The sequence below is a fragment of the Lissotriton helveticus genome, chromosome 1_1 (genome assembly GCF_964261635.1).
Source record: "Lissotriton helveticus chromosome 1_1, aLisHel1.1, whole genome shotgun sequence".
In the NCBI taxonomy this organism is placed as follows: Eukaryota; Metazoa; Chordata; class Amphibia; order Caudata; family Salamandridae; genus Lissotriton; species Lissotriton helveticus.
In genome coordinates, this window is record NC_136057.1 from 284,219,728 (window position 1) to 284,232,967 (window position 13,240).

The 13,240-nt window shown below is 44.6% G+C and overlaps 1 protein-coding gene across 1 annotated transcript in view; it reads right to left on the reverse strand.

The window, feature by feature from the left end:
* The window catches only part of BRAF (B-Raf proto-oncogene, serine/threonine kinase), an 805,579-nt gene that overhangs the window by 275,633 nt on the left and 516,706 nt on the right, over window positions 1-13,240 (reverse strand). The window contains exon 13 of the mRNA XM_078668198.1: window positions 12,383-12,559. Coding sequence (XP_078524324.1) covers window positions 12,383-12,559 — 177 coding nt within the window. The remainder of the gene's footprint in view (window positions 1-12,382; window positions 12,560-13,240) is intronic.

A 13,240-nucleotide genomic window follows, 5' to 3' on the forward strand; every position in this document is an offset into this window, starting at 1 on the left:
GCCAGTACCTGTTTTAGAAGCAGTTACAAATGCTAGTGTCCTGAATTACTAAGCCTGGCATCCAGTTGGATGCAATGGGCTAGTTCCTTGACGTCGGCTGATGTCAATTTTATCTTTGACCTGTCTTTGCAGACACAGGATTTTTTACAATATGAACATGTTCACCCACCTCCTCTGTCGTTGCTTCCTCTTGATCAGTACAAATGCATTGTTTACACTGATTGATCTGCACAGACAGCCGTTGGTTCTAAATATGCTTACATGGCGGCGTGCACGATTGTGCTAGTAAAATTGTAGATGGGGGCTTTAAATCCTCCTTGGACGCACACGCAGTCTCTTGGTGAATGCACGCCTCAATTGGAGGAGCTGCGTGCTTTGCATTTGGCTCTTGAATTTGCTGATCCAATGCTTATAGTGAACGATTCGTTTTACTGAGTACAATCCTACAATGATAACTTATTCTTTTGGAAACAAAATGAATACCATGATTCTAAAGGTAGCGCAATTAAGCATTAAATGCTTTGGATTCGAGTAGCCGCTCTTAACCCGTTGGCTGCTTCCGTGATTTTGCGGCAGTGCGGCCGTTTTAAAAAACGGGTGCGGCCGCGTCAGCCATTGGCCGACGGCAGCACTAGCGAGGTAGCGCTGCCGTCGACCTATGGCCGACGGCAGCATGGAAGGGTTTAAAGAGCATTTGCCACTTACACATTTCATCCATACTTTGGGCTATCAACGTGTGGGAGCACACGCCGTTGGCAATTCACTGGATGATGAGGCAGTCAAATCTGCAATAGCCACTTATTCTGTAGCAGCAGTCACAAGGTCCATGACTTAAATTGATGATGATATTTTAGTGGCTATTGCTGCTACAAAGGAGGGAATAGAATTTCCCTGAGGTTTCCCTTTATGTTATACATACCACTTGTGATCTGATTAGATTTGATTTGCTACTATTCCATCTGTTGGGGATCGGCTGATTCCCAACGAGGACCGCAGACAATCTTTGATCATTGCCGCAAATGAAGGTGTTGCTTATGCACATACTGGAATAAATGCAACTGTTTCCATTTTGCAGCAATGTTTTTGGTGGCAAAGTTTATACCAAGAGGCACGTAAATATGTTTGTTCTTGTCCTTCAACTGTTGCACGCCCACCATATACTCAGCTTTACATCTCTAATCAGCCGTTTGGCTGTATTTATCTTGATCACTGCGGTCCTTTGACTACTGACTGCATTTAAACACCTCTTGGTTGCAGTGGATTCGTGCACTAGATTCCTTTGCGGTAGACCTCAACGTAGTGCTGACGCTCAAACTGTCATTAAAGATTTGCATGTCTTTGTCAGGACCTTTGCTTGTGGCAACTTCCATTCGGACCAGAGTCCTGCTTTTGCCTCTAAGGCTTACCGCATGCGATGAAGTCTCGGTGCAGGTTCAATATTCCTCTTCAAACTGGCCCGAGGGCAAGTCAGTTGTGGAGCGGATGAACCGTGGCTTAAAGCAATCTTAGACAGCTAGAGTCTTAGGTACTGGCAGGGGTTGGCTGACTCATTTGTACGGAGTCCAATGTGCACTAAGTAATCTCCCTAGAAGATCTTTGGGTAGGCACACTCCCTAAGAAATGCTCTTTGATGGTATAGACGTTGTGGCAGCTGCCGCAACCTTTGACGTAGATAATCATTATGCTATGTTACAAGATCTACAAAAAGCTTGTGATTCACAAGCAAGAGCCCAGTTACCCTCGTCCATGGATCCAGCGGTGCGGATTAGTGTTTCTGGCTGGCTCCCTAAAGTTGGAGATCTGGTCCATGAAAAGGTGGAGAACAAAAAAGAATTTGGTCCATCCTACCATGCACCGGTCAGAGTCCTAGGTTTGAAAGACACACGCACTGTGATTCTGCCTCCTGTACCTGGTCATAAGGAGAATTGTTACATTTCAATCAAACATGTCAAGTTACACCATATGTGCCGATACTGAATAGTATGCCTTAAAGCATTCCACGTTGTGAACTTTCACTGAATCCAATGGCTTCTGTTTCTTCGACTATTTTGACAATTACAAGGGAAGATGGAAACCTCAATTGATTTATCACCAGTTTTTCCTTCATCATCTGCAGATATTGAATATTATTCTCCTCCAGATGAAGTCATAATTGACATTCCTGAGAGTACATACCTGAAACATCTGATGCAATACAACCAGTTGTTCCTGAGATTATCTAATGGATCATAATAGCTTTTCCTTTGGCACATCTTCCACATCATCTTCTGTGCAAGAGACCCCTACCTGTACCAGTGTTTTCATTTCCTCATTCAAAAAGAAAGAATTACTTGGTCCCACCCTGGACATATATCTCGATGGTGCTTACGATGATATTCCTCTTCATGTGGATCGTAATTATATTTTTCCAACTCATTAATGGCCATTATTTACCTGAACGCTCTGTTAATGGGGTTCCGGCCCCTCACACATAGTCCCACATAATGAAAAGAGACCAAGCCCTTGTCAATATATCAGCGTTCCCTGTTGTTGATGGCATCGACTGGGATAAAGTTGCATACGATATCCATGCCCAGATGAAATGTTCCGCGTTTCCTTGGGAGATGTGGTTTTGCCCGACATCCATTCTGATGACTTGGGATGTTCATGCCGTTCATTCGTTATTCTCTGATTTAAGATATTATGCTGCATTTGACATTGAAGATTTTTATTTAAATTTGGCTCTTTACGCAGATTAATTTTGTTATCAACATTATGACCATCTTGGGGCGTGGCCAAGCTGAAGACCAAGATGGTCACCCGGCACTGAAGCGCCGCCGGCCGTCGTGGCATTGATGTATTATCCCACGCTCCAGCGAGGCCACTGAGCATGACAAGGGCCGTTGCAGGATGCTGAAAAGTCCCTGAGCAGAGGACGTCCAGTTGCGGTGCACAGTTGCAAACGGGAAAGAGGAAATCGCCTACACGACGAAGCGAGGCTCAAAATGGCGGCATGAGGGGAACAATGAAGCTCCAGAGGCTGCAGCAGCAAAACTGACCTTCGGTGGACCCCCAGTCATCGTGGTGCGGTGAGTCGGGGGGGTCGCGGGCCAGAGCATTAGGCGGCTGCATTCCGGGCATTGCGGCGCTTGATCCAGGTGGGGGGTCCGTTTGGCTTCCTGCGGATTGAGTGCTGCCCTTTCCAGACAGTGGTGAGCACGGGAACGCACAGGGATAGGGCCTGCGGCTGTTCCCCACAACACAGATTTGGTGTGAAGCGAGAACTGCTTCAGCGCTCCTGGGGGCATTGCAGCATGACCTCTGCCTGTGCTCGGCTGCGGCCCGTCTGATCCCCCCCGCCCCCGCGGGGCACCCGCTGCAACACGCTGCTGCCTGGGTGGTTTGCTGCCGAAGTGCACACGTCATCAGGCTCCAATTGTTGCACCACTAACAACAACACCCTTGTCAGCCAAGAGACACGTGGGGATGACAGCAGCCTGCTCATCTCCACCCGCACCTCAAGCAGTCTGCTCTGAAATAACTGCAGGCATACAAACTATACGCCCTCCATGCAATTACCAAAGGGAACCGGGGTCTGAGCATCTAGAGCCTTCCCTGACATCTGGAGGGTGCTGTCACCAGTCTATCGCCCCTACATTGCTTGACACCACCGCTGAGACACTGGCCTGACCTTCTTTTGCCACACTTGCCCTGATACCGGCCCATCAAGAGATATGCAAAGAATGCAGCAGCCTACTAGCTCATTGACCAAAGAGTCTACTCTGGAGTGACCACAGGCATATAGACTGTTAACCCTTCATGCTCACTCCACTGGGAAGCAGTAACTGAACGTCTAGAACCCTCCCAGTAAACAAGAAGGTGCAGACACCGGTTCCATCGCCCCCACCTTGCTGGACACCGCCACTGAGACACTAGCCTGCATTTTTTCGCCACCTTGCTCCACCCGCCCCCGCTACTATAGTTGAAGTGTTCTGCTCCGGTTCTCTCTCCTTACTTTACTGGTGCAAATGCGGCATCACCGCAAAGATCCCAAACAACGTCTTCTCGCTTTTGAAAAGATTTCAGAGGCAACCTGTGACGTCCCAGGGACCATGGCGGAGGGTGGACAAAAGGACGCTGTGCCTGAGGGCAGCACCAGCCAGATGGGCTGCCTGCTGCAAGAAATGAGGGCACGATTCAAAGCGCTGGATGTGCGCTTTGACGCACTGGACAAACACATGGCCGATCTGGGGTCGAAGATCCAAGTACAGGACAGACGGCTGGACGTGGTGGAGTCTCGTACCTAGGTTTGGAAGATGGAACAGCGCAATCACTGAAGAGGCTTGACTGCATGGAGCGCATCCTTAAAGACGTGGCAATTAAGAATGAAGACTTGGAGGTGTGTAGTCGGCGAAATAACGTTTGCATTTTGGGAGTTCCATAATCCACTGCCACTGGCCGCATGGACACCCTGGTTGAAATTATACTGATAGATTTATTCGGCAGGGACGGCTTTACTCATGCTTTGTCATAAAACGCGCTCATCGATCGCTGGGCCCAAGACCCAATCCTGGCCCATCATCGCCCGTGTCATGTACTTTAGGGATCGGGACACAGCCTTACGTCTAGCACGTGAGAAGGGCGAAACAGTATGGCAGGGTTCCAAGTTGTCCCTATACCCAGACTTTACCATTATGGTCCAGGAAGCCAGGCGTAAGTATAATGGAGTCAAGGCAACACTCAGGAACCTGGGCCTGAAATTTGCCATGCGGTACCTAGCACGGTTGCGAGTCGAGATCAATGGGAGGGCCAGAGTATTCGACAACTCCACGGACGTGCAGGAGTTCTGTCGCACGTATAAACTTAACGACAAGCGCCCAGTTGAAGTTAATAGTCTATCCCCTCCACAAAGTGGCTCAGATGCAAGTATGGAACTCTTCTCCGGATCGGGACACGGCTGAACTGTTTCTCCCGGCCTAACGTTAAGAGATCTATCAAACTGTTGAGATTTAATTTAATCTATTCATGTTAATATTTTTTCTCTTATTGCCACGTAGCCAAAGGGGCGTTGCCACCACCCCCTATTGGTGATGACCTTGTAAATGATGTGTGCATTTTGTATGTACCCCTTATGGTTGTGTTCTACTATTTTAAAGGTATTATTGGTGGGTGGCGGGGTTAAATTGCTGTTCAGCTACACTAGGACACTCTTAGGTTTGTAACTCGTTGCAACTTGCAAATACGCACAGTTGTTCTTTATTAGATTCTCGTTTTCGACACTAACATGGCTCAGTTAGGTCATAATTCTGGCCCATCGGAGGTGGTTTTGGCAACATGGAATATCGGCGGCCTAAATACTACTCGGAAAAGGAGGCAGCTAGCTTAATATTTACTACGCCACAGGGTAGACATAGCTTTCCTACAGGAAAGTCACTTACCCACTAGCGATGAAGACCATTTTGCAGCAAACTGGGGGACACATAGATATTTTGCCAACTTCAGTAACTATGCCAGGGGTACGGCCATTCTCGTGCACAAACGGATTCCTTTTTATTCTCATTCCACAATACGTGATAGTGAAGGCAGATATATCATTGTCATGGTCACACTAATGAGTCACACGATAGAATTGGTCTGTGTATACGGCCCAATACTGACTCCCTTGATTTTTATTTTGCCTTACTCTCTAAACTGGGGCAGCTAGGCTCAGTGCCCCTTCTGCTAGGGGGCGATTTTAATATTGCCCCGGACCAACCATTGGATAGCACATCAAGAGCGCCAGATCCCCAACCACAAGCGCGGAAGGCATTGGGTGCACTGTGTGAACAATTCTCCCTAGTTGACATAGGCAGTACACAAAATCCACACTGCATTGACTAAACACACTACACTGGTAGACATAATACCTGGACTAGAATCGATTACTGGTTGGCGTCCCCAGAAATACTTAACTGGTGCCATGTGATCCGTACACTCCCTCGAACATACTCTGATCATTCCCCTGTACTGTTGACGTTGAAGGTCGCGGGGCGACCCGACGGTTTTGAGCAACAATGCCGAGCATTGGACGATGAGGTATTCTGACAGGAACTACGGGAGGGGATAGAGGACTATTTTACCATTAATACTGGTTCAGTAGATTCTGAGGCAATGCTGTGGGAGGGCTTTAAAGCTTACATGAGGGGGGTATGTATCTCCGAGAGCGCCGGCGTGCTGCGAGAACTACGGAGAACGTTAGCCCGATTGGAAAAAGACCTAATGGAGCTAGACCCCAATCTACGCTTATCGAACGATCCCGAATCGGAAACACAATGGTTATCCCTGCTCTCAGAATTTAAAGATACCGCCGACCGGGAGATCCTTTTTATGGGTAAATATCACAACGCCATACAACATGGCGAAGGCGAACGACCGGGACGGGTCTTAGCACTGTTGATTAGGCCCCCTTACTGTGAGGCTTATATTCCCGAGTTACAAACGGCATCAGGGCAACAACTCACTGACCCACTGGATATCCAGAGGCCGGTTTTATCCTATTTCAAAACATTGTACACTTCCAGACTGGGACATGTCAGAGCGGAGCAAGAGGGCTATTTATCTGAAGTTGCCTTAGTGTATCTTGAAAAACTCATGCAAGACTTCCTCACTGAACCTATCTCAGAGGAGAGTATTGACGAAGCCATCACTGCTTTACGGAGTTCCTCGGCTCCTGGCTTGGATGGCTTCACTGCTGATTTTTATAAGACTTATAAGAATTTATTGATTCCCCATCTCCTAGAAGTGTACGCTGAGGCCCTGGAGAGACAGGTACTACCACCTACCCTACGTGAGGCTGTCATCATTCTCCTCCCTAAACCAGATGAATATCCCCTCTTATGCGGCGCCTATCGCCCACTCTCACTTCTAAACCTTGATTACAAAATCCTAGCGAAAGCCCTTTCATGTCGTCTCTCTCTCCTAATGGAATCTATAATTTCTCCGGCCCAGTCAGGTTTCATACCCCTCGGTACAAAAAGGGGGTGGTGATGGACGGAGCATCTGAACCAATCAAACACTCACACCCAGTCAACAGATCTGGGTTTAATCCATCACCGTTCTTTAGCCCACTCTGCCACCCCAGTTCAGACATGGCCATATGCAAATCAGTCTGACCCTGTGCCTCATGGGAATAGTCCAGCCCGAACTGCCAAGCCATGCCTTCCCTGGACCGGAAACAAGCTTCCTAGACTGGTTTCTGGCATTCCAGCCATCTTCAGCCAGGCTTGCTTGAATCCAGTGGCAAAGTGAGCCAGGGACTCACGTCTGAGCATACCCTGCCAACTTATGGCGACAAAGCGGTACAAAAGGGGGTGGTGATGGACGGAGCATCTGAACCAATCAAACACTCGCACCCAGTCAACAGATCTGGGTTTAATCCATCACCGTTCTTTAGCAAATCAGTCTGACCCTGTGCCTCATGGGAACAGTCCAGCCCAAACTGCCAAGCCATGCCTCCCCTTCGCTCAACGGCTTTTAATCTGCTCACTGTATTTAATACCTTAAATAGAATAAACCCTGAAATCCCCTCTGCGGCGATATTATTGGACACCGAAAAAGCTTTTGACTCCCTCGAATGGCCATTTATTTTATCCATTATGCAACGTATGGGGATGCCGTTCGGTTTCATTGCCATGACTGCCTTGCTATACAGTAAGCGCTTGCTCGACTAAATGGTACCTTGACAGCACCTTTTACTCTCACACGTGGTACGAGACAGGGTTGCCCGCTGTCACCCCTGTTGTTCATATTAGCCATGGACCCACTTATACGACATTTCCAAGAGAAACACCTACACAGAGGCTTACAATTCACCACAGGCCCATTGTTAGTATCTCTGTACGCCGATGATACTATACTGTACGTTCGCCACCCCCAGACTAATTTGGACAGCGACGAGACCCCCTCACGCAAAAGGAACAGAGCATAGTACCATCTGGGGTGGGTTAGGCAGGCTCCAATGTGCTTGACTATTGATCAAATGCGCAGGATATTAGACCTATTCTTACTGACAATCCTGCAGGTTATATATTACATAAGTCATGCTGTTAAGAATTATCTATGTCAAATAGAGGGGACGGCTGATATTACTGAGAATATTCTGGGGGCACAGGGAATGATGTATTGTAATATTAATTCGGAACAAGACATGACCTGAGCCTGTGATAACTCGTTTTTATGTTTACATTATACGTGCCAAATATTTAGAAATGTCCTAGTGTACTGCTTGTTGTATACTAAATTGCAAAATGAAGTTTAAAAAAAAAAGAAACAACATTATGACCATCTTTTCTTACACAAGACAAAAACACAGAGATCCCTTTTTAATTATACCTAATGGGAGCATTGCCCAACACTATTACTGGGAAGTTAGAAGTCCCAACAAAGTACATTTTTATATTTTTCTGGTTACAATCTATCCGACCCACAGTCTTATTTTTATAAATTGAAGATGCTGCCCGAAGTTAAATTTATGTTAACACAAACTAAATTTGTTTACTCCATGTCCTTCAGGAATGAGTTTTCCATGAAGGGTTATGAGCATTGGAAGGACACAATTGATTTAAAATCCATCTGGGGCACCAGAGTTTGGCAAATGCAGGGCACTGGAGCTTTGCATTGTGCATGTCTGATACCGTCTCAAATCATATTTTTAAATGACACGGTACAACAAACTAATTGTTTTGGTTTAGCCACAACCAAAAATCTAAATATTCCCTCCATTCCATCATTAGCTCCATATGATACATGGCAAACATACACTAACTACACAATTGAAGACTTAGCTGTCTTATTTCAAAATGGCACACTTAACTCTTCCAATATTGACCCTTTGGGATGGTTAGTGTGGCCGACAACTTCAAATGCCTGTCAATTGCGCTTTTTGAATACTACCAAGCGGTTTACACAAATTAGACCTGATCCACACTTCCCACATTCACATACATTGACCACATATTCAGTGGGTAAATTATGTCAGCAATGGTTGAAACACTCCACACTGTCGTCTGTAAAACAACACCTCTCTCATTTGTCCGATGACATCAATTTGGCTGAAATTCTTTTCGGTCCAAAATCCCCTTGTACAAACATTTTATTTATTCTGCATATGATGAATTTTGGAAACTGTTGCAGATGGAAGCTGCAGTGAGTCTGCTCCAAATTTTCAGGCTAATTTAGAAAAAATCCTTACAGTAGTCGATAACAGTATTAATACAGTGTCTTCCCGTATATATACACGTTAGATAATATTGTGTCTTCTGTCATTGACATTGTTCAACATGAAGAGTCTGTTTTGTATCATGGTCGAAATCAGTTCAATTCTGTAATGCAGTTTGCTTGGATGTTGCAAACACTCAAAAATGGTGAAGTGCCATGGGATTATTTGAATGCATCTGCACTGTTTTTGCCATTTAATTTGACTGATAAACAGAAATTAATGTCCATAAAAGATGTCACATACACATTGTTGTTACATATTGAACAATTAGAACAGTTACCGTTTTCGGTAGCCAAGACTGATTCAGCTGTGTGGTTAATACACGTGGTTATTTCACTGATTCAGCTGTGTGGTTAATACACGTGGTTATTTCACTGCCTATCTCAATTGTTCAGTTCACATCTCAATTGTTCAGTTCACAGCATGTATGAAACATCATACTGTTGGTAGATATGAGCCCCTTGGCAATAATTTTATTCATGAATTATGGTCATTACCTTTCGCTTACAGATGTCAATGTGCAGAAAAGGGGTTTTTCCTTATAGTGGAGGACTGTGATTTCACAGTAGGACATTCCCTAGTCTGTAAACAGGTTAAGCTTCACGGAGCCTGTAACGTTTCGGCCCCTAATCTGGCTTGTTTTTTTAAAGGTACCCCTGACCTGGCTAATATTCTGGTATGAACTTTGCTTTCTAATGGTAGTTATCTTATTTTGAATAACCACGACAGCTAAAGCTTGAGAGCTGGCATCCCGTATATCTAGGCTGTCCGGTTTTAGGTTTAAACCTATAATAACTGATAAAACCTCACTGAAGGAGAAATAGCCCTCACTAGTGCAAACATATAAACACTGAAAAAACACCTGCACAACCACAAACTAAATGCCATTCAAAGAAAGGAGAAACGGAGTGAAAGAGTAATGTATTTTCTTTCCTGAAGGGGCCAATACAATGTAACTTTGTTATACAAGCTAGCAGTAAGAAAGTCTGGGCTAACATTATTCTGCTTGAGTTTTGTTGTTTAGGGATGCCACTAAAATAGTGTTTCTTCTTCCTTTTGTTTTTTGCAGTTCTGTGGTCTTTGGTCTAAAGATGCAGAGTTTAGAAGCATGTTTTAGGTCTTGTTTAATTATTTTATAAACTGTAGAGAATCAGGAAATATCAAAATCATATTTGATTCTTTCACTGATAGGAAAAATGGCTGGTTTCATAAGAATCCTTCCTAATGTGTCATCACATTTACCCACAGAGAATGGGTAAAAACCCTTAATACATCAGCCCCCAGTGTCTAGTGAGTCAGTATTGATAGTAGGCGAATTGCCAGCACCTCAGGCTTTAAACATTCAATGCAAGGTATAGTGATAAGTATATGTGAAAGGAGCGCTATTACCAAGCATCTGGGATAGTGGCTAAAACATGACACTAGACTTTTGGAAAACATGGAATGCAGTGTCACTTGGAATGCTATGCACAAAAGGTTCTTTCCAAGTTCAACAAAGATTGGAGTGATATTGTTTGTATTTGCAGGGATTCAGCTACGTATATGAAACAGTTGTGTGATGACTTGTCAAAATTGATATCTGAGCTGACGTGCTTCCCTGTAAGAGATCCAAAACTGAGCACCTCTGTCTTCTCTGTATTGCATTTCAAATGGTTGCATGTCAGCCATCGAAAAACCACTGAGAGGGAGGGCTGGATGACATCTGAATCGATGAAGACCCCTTTGTTAAACGCAAAGAGAATCTGGGTGTCATCTGCATAAGAAATAATCTTAGCCTTAAATGATTCCACTACCTTACCTAAGGGAAGCAAGAAGAGGTTAAACATAGTGGGACTGAGTGCAGAACCCTGAGGGACTCCGACTGACACCCTTCCACCGGTAGAAGAACAAGGGAGTAGCCAAAACCCCTAACTCCTGTCGTAAGAAAGGACTTAAGCCAGTTCTAGGCATTATCTCTAATAGCAATCTCACCAAGGCGTGTGAACAGCCTGTCATGTGCGACAGTGTTGAATGTTGCTGACAGGTCCAACAATACCAGGACTGCCCTGCCGCCTGTAATAACGGTACATCTTATACAATCCGACACCTCAACCAAGCAAGTCTCAGTACTATGCCTAGGTCTAAATCCTGATTGGGTGAGGAGGGAAGGTGACATTGGAGACCACCACATGGGACATAGACGCATTCTACATTTGGAGAGATGGAAACCACGGTGCATGATGGGACTATCTAAGTTAAGTGACTTACCTGACACAAAGGATACTTGCTTTCGAGGAACTCCAGTATCAAAATGACCTTAGAGATAGCCAAAGATTTCAATACATAAAATTAAACATGAGCTCGCAAGACACAGCGATAAACTTCAGGATGTAGCTGAGAAAACGCCACAGGAATGCAGACTCCTTGCAGCCCCTTTGCACAAACACAGAGTACCCTATATGAACAAGTTACTTACCTTCGGTAACACCTTATTTGGTAGCGACGCTATGTAGCTACAGATTCCTTACCTTAGAATAATCTTAGAGCAAAATGTAGGACCCAGAGCAGTCAGTATGAAAAAACAGAGATTGCTCTGTGACCCAACTAACAAAGCGTTAGGGCTTATACTATGGAAGCAAGGACTACCAACAGCAAACCAAAATGACAGTTGTGGCAGAGTACAGGTGACTTTTACTAAAGTGGCCCTATTTTGCACTAATGCTTAATACATATAGAGATGCACATTTAGGTTTGTCTGTCACTTATCGAAATGTACAGGCTTTAATTTGATCTCATCTAGACAGTTGCGTCAAAGTTCTAAGTATGCAAGGTAGACATCTATTAAGAAAGGATACTTCAGCAATTTAAGAGAGTCAAGCCAATCTGGAGAACCAAAGGAAAATGTGAATGAACAGCAGATAATTAGTCAACATTACACCCAATATTTATGCAGAATACTGCTTCCTACTGCAGAACCAGCCAATCAAGAATGTTTATTTAATCTCATGAAATTACAGCTAAAATTTTCACCAATTTCTCAGTACATTGTGTAAATGTTCAAAATTCTCCTACCCTCTTTTTCCATGCTTAACGGTTTTCTCTCACCTGTTAAGCACTTTCCATAACCCACAGATAAAACCTTCAACAATACTGACAACCAAAACTCACTCCATGCCTTGTGCGGTCTGTCGTGCAATGTCTATGAGTTTAATCATCTCAAATTTGGTCTCTATGATGTGTAGATGGTGATACAGACTGGAGCCCTCGCACCACTGAGTAACAATAGCTAGCTGAGGTTTCGTAGAATATCCCATGAAAAGCAAAATATTCACATGTCGTGTTTTCCTGTGGAAGAAACATAAGAGAAAGTCACATCGGTGAACTATATAATTAAACATTCTCAAGTATGTGGCTATATGGAAAAGTGCTCCCTAGGAGAGATATTACATACAGGACAGCAATTAGTGGTGTATGAAGTTGCAAGCCAAATACTTTGCAACACATCATTTCTTTTTAATTATAAGTAGCTAAGCACAGTGAATAGTTGACAGTAGCTTCAAAATATGATGGGACATAATCAAATGCCATTTGAAACAGCATGAGGGACTAGTCTCACTGCTGTGATGGGCTGATAAGGTAAAAAGGAAGCCCCTATACAAGCACTTGCTCTGAGCCTCCAGCCTTAACAGACATTGCTGGTTGGTCCACTCAAGACTTGGATTGGCTAGCAGCCGGGTGACACCCTTCATGGGCCTGCCCTTCTAAGCACCTACGAAGGCTGCAGACTGCCCTTCACCCATTTCTTACTCCAGGATGTCCCTCAAGAGGACATTCAGTTACTACTGGTGTTCGCAAGAGGCTGCTTGCCCTCCCAAGAACAAGGCAGATAATAGAAGTCATGACAGTTGTAGGAAAATCAGACAATTCTGGTCATAACCCAAGGGCATAAAATTCCTGAGTTTCCATACCAGCACATGCATAATTTTAAATTCACACACGTCATATTGCAATGAATACAACCAAATG